The sequence below is a fragment of the Siniperca chuatsi genome, linkage group LG12, assembly GCF_020085105.1.
Source record: "Siniperca chuatsi isolate FFG_IHB_CAS linkage group LG12, ASM2008510v1, whole genome shotgun sequence".
Taxonomy (NCBI): domain Eukaryota; kingdom Metazoa; phylum Chordata; class Actinopteri; order Centrarchiformes; family Sinipercidae; genus Siniperca; species Siniperca chuatsi.
In genome coordinates this window covers 8138129-8154086 of record NC_058053.1, presented here as the reverse complement: position 1 = coordinate 8154086, position 15958 = coordinate 8138129, and the positions used below count along the sequence as shown (strand labels likewise).

The window sequence follows — 15958 nt, the reverse complement described above, 5'->3', positions numbered from 1 at the left end:
TTTAGTTGGGGTCAAAAGCGGGTAGAGGAGAGGAGAATTTTGGGATATAGTCCAATTGCAGCATTAGTGAAAAAATTATTTGAACAAAAGATGAGACCTGCACAGAAATGCCCAGATGTTGAGAAATAAGCGTGCTGTGATGTGTGCAAATGTTTATGTGCATGCATGCGTGTGTACTTGTATACACATTTTGCAAGTATGTGTGTGCGCGTGTGTGTCTGAACAGGCAGGTGTGTGTGTGTGTGTGTGTGTGTGTGATGGGTTAATTATGTGCAGTATAAGTGAATGATCTGTTGTCAAGGCTTGTTAGATGTAGGAAGGCCAGAGGCAACATGGAAGGAGAGGGGGGTTGGGGAGTTAAATTCCTTCTGAACAGCGTCTGCTTTTATCTTACCTATCTATCAGTGTGTGTATTTGTGTGTGTGTGTGTGTGTGTGTGTGTGTGTGTGTGTGTCTGATCCAGTGGCTTTGTCTGTGATATATCATGAAAACACAATAGTAAATTACTTCTTTAGAGAACTTGTCATTTGTCAATTCTGCTTCACTTCAGGGTACACATTTAAAAGTTTCCTTTGTCCCCTCTTTTGTGTTTGATCAACCTTCTCTCTTTCTCTATTTTTCTCACGCATTTGCCCTCCTTCACCTCTCTCCTTTCCCCCGCCACCCAAAACCCTAAACCCACCCACCCCTCCATGCTTTCCCCTCCCAGGCAGTGAAGCTCTACATGCGGACAGAGTGCAAGTGCCACGGACTGTCGGGCTCGTGCACCTTGCGCACATGCTGGAAAAAGATGCCTCATTTCCGCGAGGTAGGCGACCGCCTGCTGGAGCGCTTCAACGGCGCTTCCAAGGTGATGGGTGGCAACGACGGCAAGACCCTGATCCCTGTCGGTCAGAACATAAAGCCGCCAGATAAGCAGGATCTGATCTATTCTGACGAGTCGCCCGATTTCTGCCTTGCAAATCGGAAAACTGGTTCACTGGGGACACGGGGGCGCGTGTGCAATAGCACAGCCATGGACATTAGTGGCTGCGACCTGCTGTGCTGCGAGCGTGGTTACCGGGAGGAAACAGTGGTATTTGAGGAGAACTGTCTGTGTCGTTTCCACTGGTGTTGTGTGGTCCAGTGCAAGAAATGCTTGGTCCGAAAAGAGCTTAGTCTCTGTCACTGATGAACTGATGAACTGAGGTTGAGAACAACCAATATGACTTGGTTAATTATAATTACATCTGTTACTTTTTGAGGTTTTTGCTTTAGTTTGGCTAGTGTGAAAGAAGGATAACGTATGGACTTTTTTGCACCAGTCACAGTCAGATAATGCCCCAAAAATGTTCATTTCAAATAGTATTTGGTCCCATTTCTGGCTGTTTGGTCCCCAGGAATTTTGACTTAAGAGGTGCTAGCCAAAAGTTCAAAAGGTACAGATAGTAAATGCAACACATGGAAACAATGGCAAGGGGGAATAAAATATGTAAAATAGAAAGTAAGATGTTTCTTTCTGTACTACCTATTTTTTTTTTTTTTTTTTTTTGTATATGAAAAAGGACCAAAGAATGTGAAAATTTTCCATTTCAGTGAAAGAGGAGGACCTATGCACGGAGGACCTACATGTGGAACAGTTTCACTTCCACTATCAGTTCAACAGAAGAGCTTGATGTTGACTGCTATCAAAAACCAAAGAGTTTTAAGCTTCAACTTGTGCCGATGCACCTGATTTGATTATGGAATTTCCTTAATTGAACGTTCGCTAAGCCCCGTACCCCTTATTATTTTCTGTTGCTACCCCTGCCGAGCTTCCCATTCTCACATGGCACATATGCAGTTTACAATAACAGTGGAAGATTTACCACTCAAAATTCAGAGGTAAACCAAAGTTTTCAGTTTTGTCGGTTGAAGTTACAAATGTCACTTATAGCTTTAATCAGCTGAAGCTAGCTAGCTAATTACACGAATGAGTTGGTTGAAAATGCAGTCTCTGTCTGACATGAAAATGGGAACAGTTAAAGAGTTGCTCCTTGATTTTGGAAGTAACTCTGTGTTAGGTTACTAGTGTAGGTAGTATGCTATTTAGATGGACATGCTAAAATTTGCAGCCTTCATTAGAGCAGGTAAACACACTGTTGAATCCATTCTATACACTTTTACTCTTGTGTTTTGGGTTTTCAGAAAGGCTAAAAAACATAACCACCCTATAAACTCTTTATATACGGAGCATCACTCTTACTACAGCCCCATGGACATCGCTTCTGCATGTGGACCTTGACATGCCTTGTTACGGTTGCTAAACTATCATTGGACAATTGCTGTTCATGGGAGGGGTTTAGCGAAAGGTCAATTGTATAAACTGGCCGCTATTCTACAAGGTCCACACTAACTATTATGAAACTTTTTGAGCATCTAAGGATTCTTTTTCTACTATCTGTTGTTTTAAGTCCTTCAGAGACATTGCTTTCTATCTACAATATGCTGTAGGATCATAGAAAGATTAAGGATCTCACTATGGCTACAGTATTCATGATTATTCATTACCGATAATCAGAGCATCTTTATATTTTACCACCCCAAAATCTTTAAAAATGTTGATATCAGTCTGTCTCTCAGTTACTGTAGCCTAGTCGTTTAATTGAACAGGCACACCAAATACAAAAAGATGCTGGTCTTGACTTGTTTTTATTTTTTTCACAAAAAAGGGAAATGGTATCACATTATCATATTTGAAGGTGTGGACTTGGCCTGCCATCAAAGACTGTTATTTATATAAAGATATGATCACAAGACTACTCACTTCCATCTCTCTCAGAAGCACTTTGGATACGATGGGTGCCGTGGACTTCCTCAATAGCTTGGCAATAAAACCTTTTGGGGTTTTCTGTTTCTATTAAACCAAAAGAGAAACCTATATTTACATGACATTGTTTGGCATCACGAAAATGTATATAATGCATTTTGTTTGTATCTGTTATGATATACAGGGCTAATGTAATAATGCACTTTGGATGTTAGCTTTTGTTTGATACTGTATGTGCATAATGTGTGTGTATGTGCATAATGTGTGTGCGTGTGTGTGTGTGTGTGTGTGTGTGTGTGTGTGTGTGTGTGAGAGAGAGAGAGAGAGAGAGAGAGAGAGAGAGAGAGAGAGAGAGAGAAAGTGTTGAGTGTGTGTTTGTGCAGGTTGGCCAGTTATCACCGTATCCTTCAGTTGACAGTACCTTTTATATATCTTTAAGTTGCTGTCTGACGTTAAACTGCATTATGTTGGTTATTAAAAGCACACTGCTCTTTGACTCTCTGTCTCTGTGTGAGGCAGACTAGATCTTTTATTTGTTGTTTGTTTTCAGAGGAAGTATGTTTCCCATAAACCATAAATCATGTCATCTCATTTACACTTAAGTTTTATTACCAGACAATGTACAGTAAGTATGCTGAACTATAATACTGCATTGCTTCCACTTGTTCTGTTAAGGTTGTTTGTTTATGAGTGAGTGAAGTAGGATCCTATCTTACCCAAAAGGATTCTCATTTTGATCCTACAGTTGGTGGCGTTTATGTTTCAGGAAGTTATCATGATTCAGATCTGGCTGTTCCCAAAGTTACATTGTTAATTTCATTATCTGCTGTATAACAGCTTTTTGCTGGGCCAAAATTAAATAACCACCTTGATTAGCGACACGTTTTAGGATGACTGTATTATGGGCAATATCTCCCGAGCCCTTCATAAAATGTATAATGTATAAAAAGTAAAACCTGAGTGTGCAGCATTGTAGTAACTTTTCAACTAGACCAGCATAATTTTTATTCCAAAGTGAGATATCCATCATTCAAAAAAATATTGGTAAATAGGTAAAGTACATTTTGAGTAACAATGGATGTTAGCAGTTATCCTTACATTTAAGGGACAATAGTCAGTTGGTTTTTGAAATATTCATATAAAGCATTTTGGAAAGAAACCACTCACCTATTTTAAGACAAAAGCCTGAATCCATTTGTATGAACAATGCCCCCAAAGTGTCATATTTTGCAGTTAGCATGTGCAGTTGCAAGACAGCAGTCTTGTCATTTCAATGACACAGTGCACAGTGACTCAGTACAACATATTGGGTCATTATTAACATGATCACTAATGCAGCAATCAAGCAAATGAGAGTATTTCTACAGTATAAGCAGCACACATGTATTTAATATTAGAATGAGATCAATAATTAAAAAAAAAATAACAGTCAGACACACTGGTTATGAAAGGGCCACATTTTATCAGTACCACCACTGATTTTTTTCTGGCACAACAGTAAATCTATGTACATGGTAATCATGATGACATGCTTTTCAGTTAGTTATTGTTGCTGTAACTTTGATTGTGTTAATATAAGGCCTCATGATGGTAGTAATTATCAGAAATAATGGACCCACAGAAGTCACATAATGTGATGTTCGTATGATGTTTTGGGTTGACGTCACAATTTATAGCTATAACTTCTGTAACTCCTTTAATGGGAATACCAGAATGACTCAACCCAAAGTCACATTAACTGTGCCTTCTAATTTTGTGTACTTCTTTATCTGACCTGTCAAGTGAGGTGAACCTAAGACCATTTCAATATCTGCGAATGTTAAATTAAGCACATTCCAACTACAGTACTTCCAATGTTTGGACATAATTCTAATCAGAAAACAACAGAACGTAACAGTAAGAGAGCAAAAGGAAAGAGGATATAATGCTTTTTTTTTATCAGAATGGAATTGTAAAACATTTCAGCCACATAATGCAACCCATTTTGCCCAACTAGGTTGTGCTGGTGTCAAACAACGTACCTGTCCACAGGTGTTACAGAATTCATGGATTTGTCATTTATTTAAAGACATTTTGTCATGTTTGCTTCACATTTTGTTATGCTCTTCATTTTTGTATTCTTCAAAAATCATTTCATATCTGGATGTTATGTTGCATTTTCATTTAGCATAAAACTACCGTTTGTGACTCACATTCAAAACACTATTCAAATAAAAAGTAAAACATTCATGTTCCTATTTAATCTCATTCTTTTCAAGTGCAGTATCGGACTTATATGAGACATGAGGCGATGAGACACCCCTTTTGATAATTTAACGGTGATGCATTTTGCAGTATATTTGGACAAATTCATTATTTGAACTATGTTGACACACTGGCGCTCATAAAATTAACTGATTGTAAGTATCAAGATCCCCATGGAAGAAAAAGACTTAATCTTTGTTGTATAGCATATTTTATCTCAGTAAGTTTTTTTGTTGTTACGGTAAGTGTAGGTGTCAGTTTGAACTTTAAGTGTGGCTTTGAGCCCAGTCCTGACAGAAATATTCCACATCAAACCTCTTGTACTAAATACTATATCCAGCAAGGAGAAGCAGCACAAAGCAGAGATTTCAACCTGCCAAAATTAATATAAACATTAAACATTTACAGACTAATTTAATTACATTTTTTCCTTCTGGAGTTCTTCCAGACATTGTGTGAGTGTAACATGCTTTTTTAAAATATATATATATATATATACAGGCACAGGGTCGAGTTAGGTTTTCACTTCAGTGATGATTTTCACCAAACTAGATCCTTTCCGCACCTCTGCCTCAATTAGACTCGATTTGCCACTCAGCAAAAAGAGGTGTTGTTTGGAGGTATTTATGCTGCAGAAATGAAAAGACAAGGGGGGAAAAAAAGAAAAGTGGGCCTGTATTAGTTTGAGCTGTACAAGTTGACACAAGTTCATATTTTCCAGGAATTTGTTGCACGGTGGTGTGCAGCAGAGTCGGGCCAGCAGTTGTGTTTAAGACATGGAGAGGTAGGCCAAAGAGGAGGAAAATGCCATGGGGCACTTGTCTCCTCCTATCTCTCCTACTGTAGCTCCTTCGCCCTCTCCTCTCCTCTCCTCTCCTCTCCTCTCCTCTCCTCTCCTCTCCTCTCCTCTCCTCTCCTCTCCTCTCCTCTCCTCTCCCTCTGTCTTTAAGCTGTGCAGGCATTCAGTGCTGCATGGGCAAAGCCAGAGAAAATAGACAAGTGAGCAGATAGATTTATTGGAGCATTGGTATAAATATAGTTGCCTGTCGACATCTGTGTGCATGTGGCTGCATGTGTCTGTCTTTGTCAGTCAGTGTGTGTGTGTGTGCGTGCATGCGTGTGTTTGCGTGCATGTATCCATATGTGTGTGTCCGTGGGAGTGCGCAGCCAGGTTAGAATGGGTGTATTTTTCCATGTGTCCCTCTGAGAGAGAAATTGTGCCTGAGGAATGCAACATTGTCCCTACTAGAGATGAGTTTTGTCTCCACCTACAATGAGTATACACACACACACGCGCGCGCACACACACACACACACACACACACACACAGCCTCACACAAAGCATTAATGAAGGGTTGCTACTTTAAATGGATCTATAGTGGTTACGCTGCAGACAGTCATTTCCGTAGATTCCTGCTATTTCTTATCTCCTACAGTGCAGTCTTGGTGGTCTGCTGCTTTTATTTACATGCATTTACTGTACATGTATGTGTGTGTTCACTTGCAGAAAAACAAGGAGAGAGCTAGAACATGGATAGGAGGGATGAGATTATATAAAAATGAGAAATGAGTGGGCCAGTACAGGGAAATGAGCGACAAGGGAGGGAAAATTATTAATGAATAGAGGAAAAAGAAAAGGAGGGAAAGACTGAGAGAAAGATAATGAGAGAGAACGAGACACAGAAAGAGAACTTAGTGGTAACCCGACACTATAATGCTCTTCCATTTGTGTGAACTCTCCTCCAATCCTCTATCAATCTAGCAGTGAGATGTTGCTTACACAAAGGGCACATCTAGAGATCAACTCTGTGTGGGGTTTCATCTGATACCAATGACTGTAATTACAGGAGTGGGAGAGACAGACACACACAGAGAAACAAGTTTAATACAGAGCGTGAAATGAAGCAATCTTCTTTCCTAGATGAAATATGCACTAAAAGTATAATTTATCATGCTGCCAAGATAGAAATACGCACATTCTCACATTTGCACACATCCGCATGAACACACACACACACACACATATCTGACCTCCACTTTGGCTCAGCGTGTTTGGAGGAGACAGTGATCTTTATGAGTTAATGCAGGCCCTGGAGGTGATGGCTCAGCTGCTGCCTAAGTTCCACAGCCCACCCAACTAGGCCACTAGTGCTAGGAGATTTAATAGTCCATTTCTCTGCCTTTTAGGCACAGCTTGCCTCAGGACCCTTAAATGACATTTACTGTACAACAGAACACATCATTAGAATTTGACTTATCATGCACAGGGTTGTTCCTGAACATGAGGTGAGTTGAGTGTGAGTCAGATAAAGCTCAGTTTCGTTTTAAAATTAATTTTGGCAAAATAACCCTCCTCCTTGAGAAAATATGAGTGCTTTCCTCGAGGAACCTGTCATCATTGCAACATCCTGAAACAACACTTGCTGCCTTGAGAAACACTCACTGACCCACATCATTGTTGTGGGTGGATAAACATTGAGATGACCTCGCAATGTATCATTTGCTCATCTCTTTCACCCCCACACCCCTAAATCTCCCTGCATCTCTCTCTCGCTTCCTGTCTCTCTCCCTCCATCACGTCTTACTTGCAGTGGTGTCATTTGTCAAACTCCGTAACTGCGTCTCGCATCCCCTCCTCTCCTTCTCTCTGTTATCTTGGGTTGTGAAAACATGGCCGCCAGAGGTTGGTGGGAGACAGAAGGGGGGCCTGCTGTCTGTTGTGGCTGCTTTGGCTCAGTGTCTGTTCCTGTGTGAAGGCAGGGCAGGTCTCTTTCTCTTTAGGACAGAGTCAATAAACAAGGTTGTTTGTACAACAACAGTCATGGAATGCCTTGATGGGAAGCAGACAACCAGCTTGCTAAAGTGTGTGCACATGTGCATGGGCAACTTGTGATCAGCGTACAAAGCATCTTTTCTGTTTCCATGTTTCTCTACGCGTTTCCATGTTTCTCTGCACGTAAGTGAGAAATAATGTCCCAGCGCTCAGCACAACCCTTAACCTCAGCTACAAGTGGAGCTGCTACAGCGTTTCTGCAGTTAAGGGCCATTATTATACAGTATGGCATTTAGATACAGCGTGGCACTAATACTGTACAGTATAATAGGTCTAAGCAGTGTTTATAAAACTACATCAATTATGTCTGGTTTGCACAATATTACACACATGTTGGACAGAGCTGGTCCATTCATTTTGGTGTTTGAACACAAGATGGCGTCCTTGGAGCAGAAAGTTACTGTAACGCTACGCCTCCATCCTACCCACCATGACAGACTTCACTGAGAGGACTGATGGTAGTTATGATAAAAAACAAAAGACAAAAAAGACTATTAAATATAAACTAATATGAATTAAACTGAATTCCACTAAGCTAAAATCAAGTAAGACATAGCATATATGAAATAATAAAGGGAAATATGACACAAAACACATGACTCGCACTTCAAGGCTTTTTAAGTAGACTTGTCCATCAGCTGGCTTGGTTTCAGTCACCTCAAATTTTCAGCCAATGTTAGCATATGTATAAGATTTAGATTATGTGTGCTTGTGTTAGTGTGTGTGTGTGTGTGTGTTTGTGCTGGTACGCGAGCATTGTGCACTGCTTTTACGTGTGCCAGAAAGAGAAAGAGAGATTTTTATTGACATTTTTAGCTTAGTAAGCCATATAATTATCCAACTGTTCTTCATATGGCAATTTTGCTCTGAAGCTACGATAAGGGTTTGTAAACACATTCTTGGATCGGCTGTGCCTGCTACCTTGTATACCTCCCTAGTTGAATTACACACACCCACACACACACAACAACATTTTGAGACAACAATAGCATGCAAACATGTTGTAATCATCCCCAATTAGGGATACCCAGGGGTAAGTGAGGCGGCAAAGAAAACAAGCACTTCTGATTCTCTTGACAAAAAGACTGGGTGAGTGACTCTGTGCGCCCAAATCCATACATGTATTTGCATTTTTGAACAGTCTTTAAGTCTTCAGAACAGCATGATTTGCCTTTCTTATCCATGCTTTACCAACACAGTTACAGAGGCAGCTTCTTCAACTTCTCAAATTAAAAAACATAACACACGTAATGGGCTCCTCTGGTTTGGTGTTCTGCTGGGTGTGTTAGATGGCTTGTTGAGTTGTTTTTTAGCTCAGGTGATTAGGGAAAAATTTGTGACCTAAACACCCGAATGTATGGGTGGCTACATACACAAAGTACATAATTCACAATACTGGAATTGTCAAAAGTGTTTGCTTTTTGATGCATAAAACTTTGTTTTCTATATCATTTCTTTTCCCTCAACATTTGAAAAATAAGTGGAATGACAGAAGTAAGCTAATTCTAAGTAACGCACTATTGTGAAACTGTTAAAATTCCATGTGAGCTGTTTTTCAAATCAACAATTCCTGTAGTAATTTTGGTTGAACTGAGAGTCTAAAATATGACTTGTTCACTTTCTCCCTTTCCCAAAAAATACAACCTGAGAAATATTTTCTTTTCCATTCACCGGGGGGGAGGGGGGATTCACAGAAGTTTAGCATCCCACTTTGGTGCCTGTTTTGTTAAAGGATCCTCAGCAAAGTTTTACCTCCCCTCAGGCATGTGTTCTCTGTACATTCTGTGAATCGTCAGGATCATCCAAAATAAAGCCAGTTCTCACAACCCCGGGATATTTTCATTCCACGCAATGACGGGTTAATTGATTAGAACCACACTGGGGTCTCGGCATGAGGATTGCAACATAGATACAATACATAGGAAACAACTCTGTGACTGTTCTAATAACATGCATGTGTTACTGGCACTGGAAGATACTGCAAACATTAGAGCTACAGCACAGCATAGCATGTGTGGATGTATGTTTGGTAGTTTATTAAGATAAACTGAGATAAAGTAATTATACAGCAACACAGTAAATGAGAGAGTATGAAAAATCAATCATAGTGAAGAAATTTAGAGCCCTGATTTACCAGCTAATTTACAATTCTATCCCTCTTGTGCTGTTAAGATAAAGCCAAACAGTGTCATGTTGTTTCTTCAGTCAGTGTCCTGGGCAAAAAGACTCAGAGGAAGAAAGAAAAATGAAGTGGAGTGTGGAGTGAATGAAAGAGAGCAAAAATGCTTTCATATGAGTACTTTGTTTTTAACTTTCTCTTTTTCAAACCTACACTTCAATCACAGAAGCCATCGATCTTGAATACTGATTGTTTAACTGGCAGGCCTGTCATTTGTCCCAGCTCCCTATGGTGTAATTGCACAGCTGTCCCTTCCTTTGCACTGTTTGTCCTGCCCTGCCTGCGCTCCACATTTCACACAAAATCACTCACACAACATGTGTCCCTGCATGCAAAAACATACAAACATCTACACCATATTGACAGCCTCATGCACCCACACTCTTTTTCTCCTCTCTCTCTGTCTCCTACACTCTCACAAACACACACACGCAGAGCCAAGAATTTTGCTTGTTAGATGTTTGTTACTAGAGTAGAGCCTTGTAATTGACTAACCTCTGCTCTGCCGCGCTCTCCTCTGCTTTGCTCGTTTTCGTCAGCTCACTCCAAAACTCTCCAAGAAACGTGAACTTCGCTTGAACTCCCTTCTCAGAGAGACACAGAGAGAGCAAGGGTGTGACAAACATAACTTCTGTCAGTTAATATACTGCACAGTGTACTATCACAGTGTTATTAATCCATGTGCTGAGAGAGAGTGAGGCGAAGAAAGGCCAAGACTAGCCGGAGAGAGAAGATGAGGGATTTTGCAAAATAGCCACAAGCTATCTTTAAATTACTATATGTTGTAATTATTTCTGACCTTCTATCATAAATCCTATCATAGTAAATTACCTTCTACTTAATTTGGGATGTATGAGAGCCCAGGTTGACAGTAATAGTGGTTTGGGTGCATGGTAGTCCTGCACACGCATTAAATGGTGAAAGTAACCATGACGACTGCTCTGCTATTTCTGCAACAATGAAGTCAATCTTAAAAAGTTCATGACAGTAAAGGAGGGACAGTCCAAATTAATGAAAGCTCATTACTGTACTGTGTAAAATGCACCAAAGTCAAGATACAATGGGAACCCTCTACAGTGTAAAAGGCAGTCGTATACTGCACCACCATTTATATCTGTCTATGTATCAGCCCTGTGATTGACTGGCGACCTGTCCAAGGTGTACCCCAATGTCAGCTGGGCCCCCCCAAAATGGACGGATGGACCATTTCTATGGCACCTTTCAGTTTACAAATGTGACAGAGATAATCAGACCAAAGTTACCATGGTTTTCAACCAAGCATGAAAGCACCAATGCTGTTGAACAGAAAGGAAGGAAATGATCTGGCTGTTGTATATAACCACTGCATTGCTGCTTTCATGCTTGATTTAAAACCATGGTAACAATGGTGATATACTAATTAAACATATTGCCATTACTGTGTATATAGTGGGTATTAATCCTAAATGTGTACCTAAAAAAATCTGGGAAACTTTATCTTGTAAGTTGGTTTTGGAGCAAATATGTTTTTTGGGGAAAAATCATTACTTTATGTTCTTGCAAGTTCACTAGAAAGACACAGTCAAGTATGTAAAGCACAATCATATTGTCAAGCCAGAATTTACTTTTACCTACCATCATTTCACATGTACTTGGTTTACATTTGTTGCATAAAACATTTTGAATGTCACTTTTTCATATGGAAAAAGGTGTGGTGGATGACTCATTTGCTAGAACTGAATAGCTGTGTATAACATGGAATCTAAATTAGCATGGTACAAGTTGTATGGCAAAGCATTTACTGTTTATTACAAGACAATATTACAGGGAAATAAGTGCCACCACTGTCTTGGTGAGAGAGACTTTCTGTTGAGCCTGATGCGAAGGCCACATGACAAATCCAAAACACTTACTGTATTTAGGCCTTAAGCCCAACATGAACTTAAAGTTATAAAAGTGGATTTGTCTGACAGAAGGCAAACATAAAGAAGCTTAAAGATAAAATCTTATATTTCCATGTTTTACATTTCAGTAGTAAATCACTTCTGTTACACTATACTGCCACACTAAAAGTTAACAGTCTGATTGCACAAGACCAGAAACTATATATTCATAAATACTGTATGACCTAATGTGTTTACATGGCACTCGCCACCAGACTGTGAAAACTTAGCTCGGCCATGTCTCTCCCTGCAGGACAATAAAGTTTCAATTGAACCAGACACTGCAACTCGATAAAAATATCGGCACTGTTGGGAAAACTCAGTGTTTTGGTTTATGATTGAATTAAATGTTCAGCAGGTTCATATTTCATGCAGCAGAGTGAGTGAGAGTGAGCTGTGCAAGATAAAAAACAATAAATGTTTTCCAGGGCTACAGGAAAATCATGTTAAAACAAAAACGTTCAGGCACAAAAGAGGGAACTATGAAATGAACCTGGCATCAGCATTTGACAAAAATAAAGTCTTTATGTCTCTAGACACAGGAGTCAAGTTGAACTGAGACTAGCACTGAAATGTTTCCCACATCATTTTTAATGAATGTAACTGAACAGGAACATGCTCTCCGTTGAAGAATGGGAAACAATTAAAGGTGTGTGTGTGTGTGTGAGGGAGTGTGTGAGAGAGAGAGAGAGAGAGAGAGAGAGAGAGAGAGAGAGAGAGAGAGAGAGAGCAAGGAAGACGGCAGACCCAACTCCTTGGCAGAGGACTACTGTCCAGATGTGGAAGTTGTGTGTATTATGTGTCTGCATGTGCGTGAGTGTGTGTGCACAATATACCTTTCATTATGAATAATGTGTAATAGGTCCATAGCATGAATATGTAACGTGTGTAAAAAATGTTCTGTTGCCTGCTATAACCTACATTCAAATTTAAAAAAATGAGGCCCCAAAGTCATCATCCCTGACACACTTTGTGAGTAGTAATGCTTAAATAAAAACAGGTGGGGCTTATAGTTCCTAAATGATATTTGCTTAAACCATGCTGACTAAATAGTAGGCAAATAATTTGAGGTCAGAGACATCCAATCTGAGCACAAACTTGACACTTGGAGGAGATGGAAGAAAGTAGAGTCCCAATGGAAGCCCATATATGCAAGGAAAAGGAAAAAAAGATGTTGTCATGATAAAAACAAAAGTACTCATGGTAAAAAATTATTAAAGAACAACTCCACCAATATTACACATCAAAATCAGTTTACTTGTCATTGATAGCACTACACAGCCTGTGAAAACAGTTATATAATGTCATGTGTGGCTCTGGAAGAGATTTCTAGGGTCTGAGAAAATAACCCACCCTGATGATGTAAACGGTACCCCCTGTTCACATCAGGCAGGGAGGGTGTAAGGAAAAGATGCTGTTGCATTATAAGAAGATGTTGACCCATAGAGACTAAAAGTCAGGATATTTCGGCCTCTACAGATCAATTTTGACCTTTCTTACTAGAAAACTAGTAAAAATTTTCAAAATATAAGAGAGTAAGTCAAAATTCTAATTTTGACTTACTCTCTTACTCTGACTTTTTTGAAAATTTTTACTAGTTTATTAGTTGACTTAGGAAGTCAAAACTAGACAAAATTGTAGATGATAAATTATAAAAACGCTCACAATATGTCAAATTTCTATCCTTTTATCTCATAATTTTACTCACTATCTCATATTTTTTTACTTACTACCTCATGATATTTATTTATTAAAGCTTGTTGCCACAGTGGCAGCTGTTCAGCCGAAGTTACTGTACATCGACCTGCTTTAAACAATATATGAAACAGGTCACTTAAAGAGAACCTAAGTGATAATTGTGGGATAAAAGAGTCATTAAGTTAGCAAACTGACTGAGTAATGTCATTTACAAAACAATTTCTCGCTAAAGTATGTTAGCATTAGCTAACATTAGTCACGATAAGCTATTGGTCATACCAGACCAAGTAAGGCTGTAGCAGCAAAATCACTGAGCATATTGACCTGAGCAAAGGTGTGTTTTACAGTTTATATATTCAACTTTCCATTTTTAAGAGGAAAAATGTATCAAATCTTTTTTCTCAAAAGTTACATAGTCTTACTTTAAGTCAAATATTGGACTTGTTATCTCAGAATTCTGACTCAGTAAGTCAAAATGTCTATGTTGTGACCTACCATGAGCATTTTTATCTTTATCATGACTGCATTTTTCATCTATATTAATTTTCTTTTTCTGGTGGTAATGGGCTTCCATACATTTTATGCAGTAAAGAAAAAAAAAACACCTTTAACAACTTTTCATGATTTATTTTATAGAATGGCCTCACTGGGTCACAATAACGTCACAATAGAGGTCCTCTCTGCTGCTGTTTTTGACTCTCCAAGTGGAGTCATGTTTATAAGCAACTGTGAATCAGAAAGTAATGCTATCATCAGTCATGATGACAGCAAGCAAAACAGAAAGATCGGGATGACAGTGTGCAACACATCCTGCTGTAGAACCGAACCCAAAGTCACAAAAACCACTAAGTCTACTAACAAGCCTGCTTTCCTGACATGCCTTGAAATAATTAAGCACAAAGTTGCCGTCCCAGCCAAATCTTCCGGATTAGGGTGCTGTGATAAATCTCTCTGGGAGAAAATTTGATGTGGGATTGTTTCCCTGATCTTCTAGATTTGTGTATGGCAACTTAATTGCGTCTGAATGCTAAACTTGTGTAGTGTTTTACTACTCTGGTGACTCCATGCTGGCAGAATGCTTGCTTCTCTCCACTGGTGGGGGAAAACCTTTTTATTTGTGGTTTTTGAATCTTTATTCTAGGCTACTCATAAAGCACTGAGATGAGTGATATCATGTGGTCTTCATCAACAAGGGAGCTTTTTGTTATACTTTATAGTTATTTAAATGGAAAGATTAAAGGCCGTGACACACAGGCAAGGTTAGAGAGCAGTGGGAACTTCAGCCGACAATTTTAACAAGCCCTCAGTTTTTCATGATACTTTTTCTACTCACAGAGCACAAGAGGGTCCTCACAGTGACAGAATTCAAACTTTGCAAACCCACCTGCAATACACACATTATTGTTTTTAGAGAGATGCTTGTTCACTAAAAAAAAATTATTAAAGAACAACTCCACCAATATTACACATCAAAATCAGTTTACTTGTCATTGATAGCACTACACAGCCTGTGAAAACAGTTATATAATGTCATGTGTGGCTCTGGAAGAGATTTCTAGGGTCTGAGAAAATAACCCACCCTGATGATGTAAACGGTACCCCCTGTTCACATCAGGCAGGGAGGGTGTAAGGAAAAGATGCTGTTGCATTATAGGAAGATGTTGACCCATATAGACTAAAAGTCAGGATATTTCGGCCTCTACAGCTCAATTTTGACCTTTCTTTTTAAAATGCATCCATTTAGAGTCCCCCAACTTTATGGAAGTGAAACACACAAAAAATAAAGTGCCCCTTCAACTCAAGTCACAAAATAAGCCTCACTGTAGGCTGAAGATAATTGAATTGCTAAATGAGATCTACTCTGAAATAGATGAAGTAAAGAGTGAAATGAAGAATTTAGTTATAAAGTAAAGGATTCAATCTATCCAATTGTTAGTTCTTTTTGTCATTGCAGGATAGTAAAAGTGTGTCAGTGTAAGCAGATGCAAACACACACAGGAGTTGAAAATCATGGAGGAAATCGAATGGTCTTTCATTTTCAACATCTAATCATCATAAATCACCAATTTTGGAAATTCAAATAAGTCTGCTCTCTTACAACTCAGACATCTTCATCCCTCCTCCTCATAATCATCTTCATCATGATCTTTTTTAACCAAATCTCCGATCGCTGAAATCAACACAAAAGTATTCTTCACTTCTGCAATACACTCATCACCGTCACCCTCAGCCCGCCTGTGAGTGTGAATGTTCTCCCTCACAGAGGGCGCAGGCTAAGTGTTTCTGGATTCCT

The 15958-nt window shown here is 39.2% G+C and overlaps 1 protein-coding gene across 1 annotated transcript in view; it reads left to right on the top strand.

Moving 5' to 3' along the window:
• Positions 1-5015, top strand: part of wnt6b (wingless-type MMTV integration site family, member 6b) — a 29632-nt gene extending 24617 nt beyond the window's left edge. Inside the window, exon 4 of the mRNA XM_044217732.1 lies at positions 710-5015. Within this exon, the coding sequence (XP_044073667.1) occupies positions 710-1171 (462 nt within the window). The 3' untranslated portion in view covers positions 1172-5015. The remainder of the gene's footprint in view (positions 1-709) is intronic.
• Positions 5016-15958: the final 10943 nt, after the last annotated feature.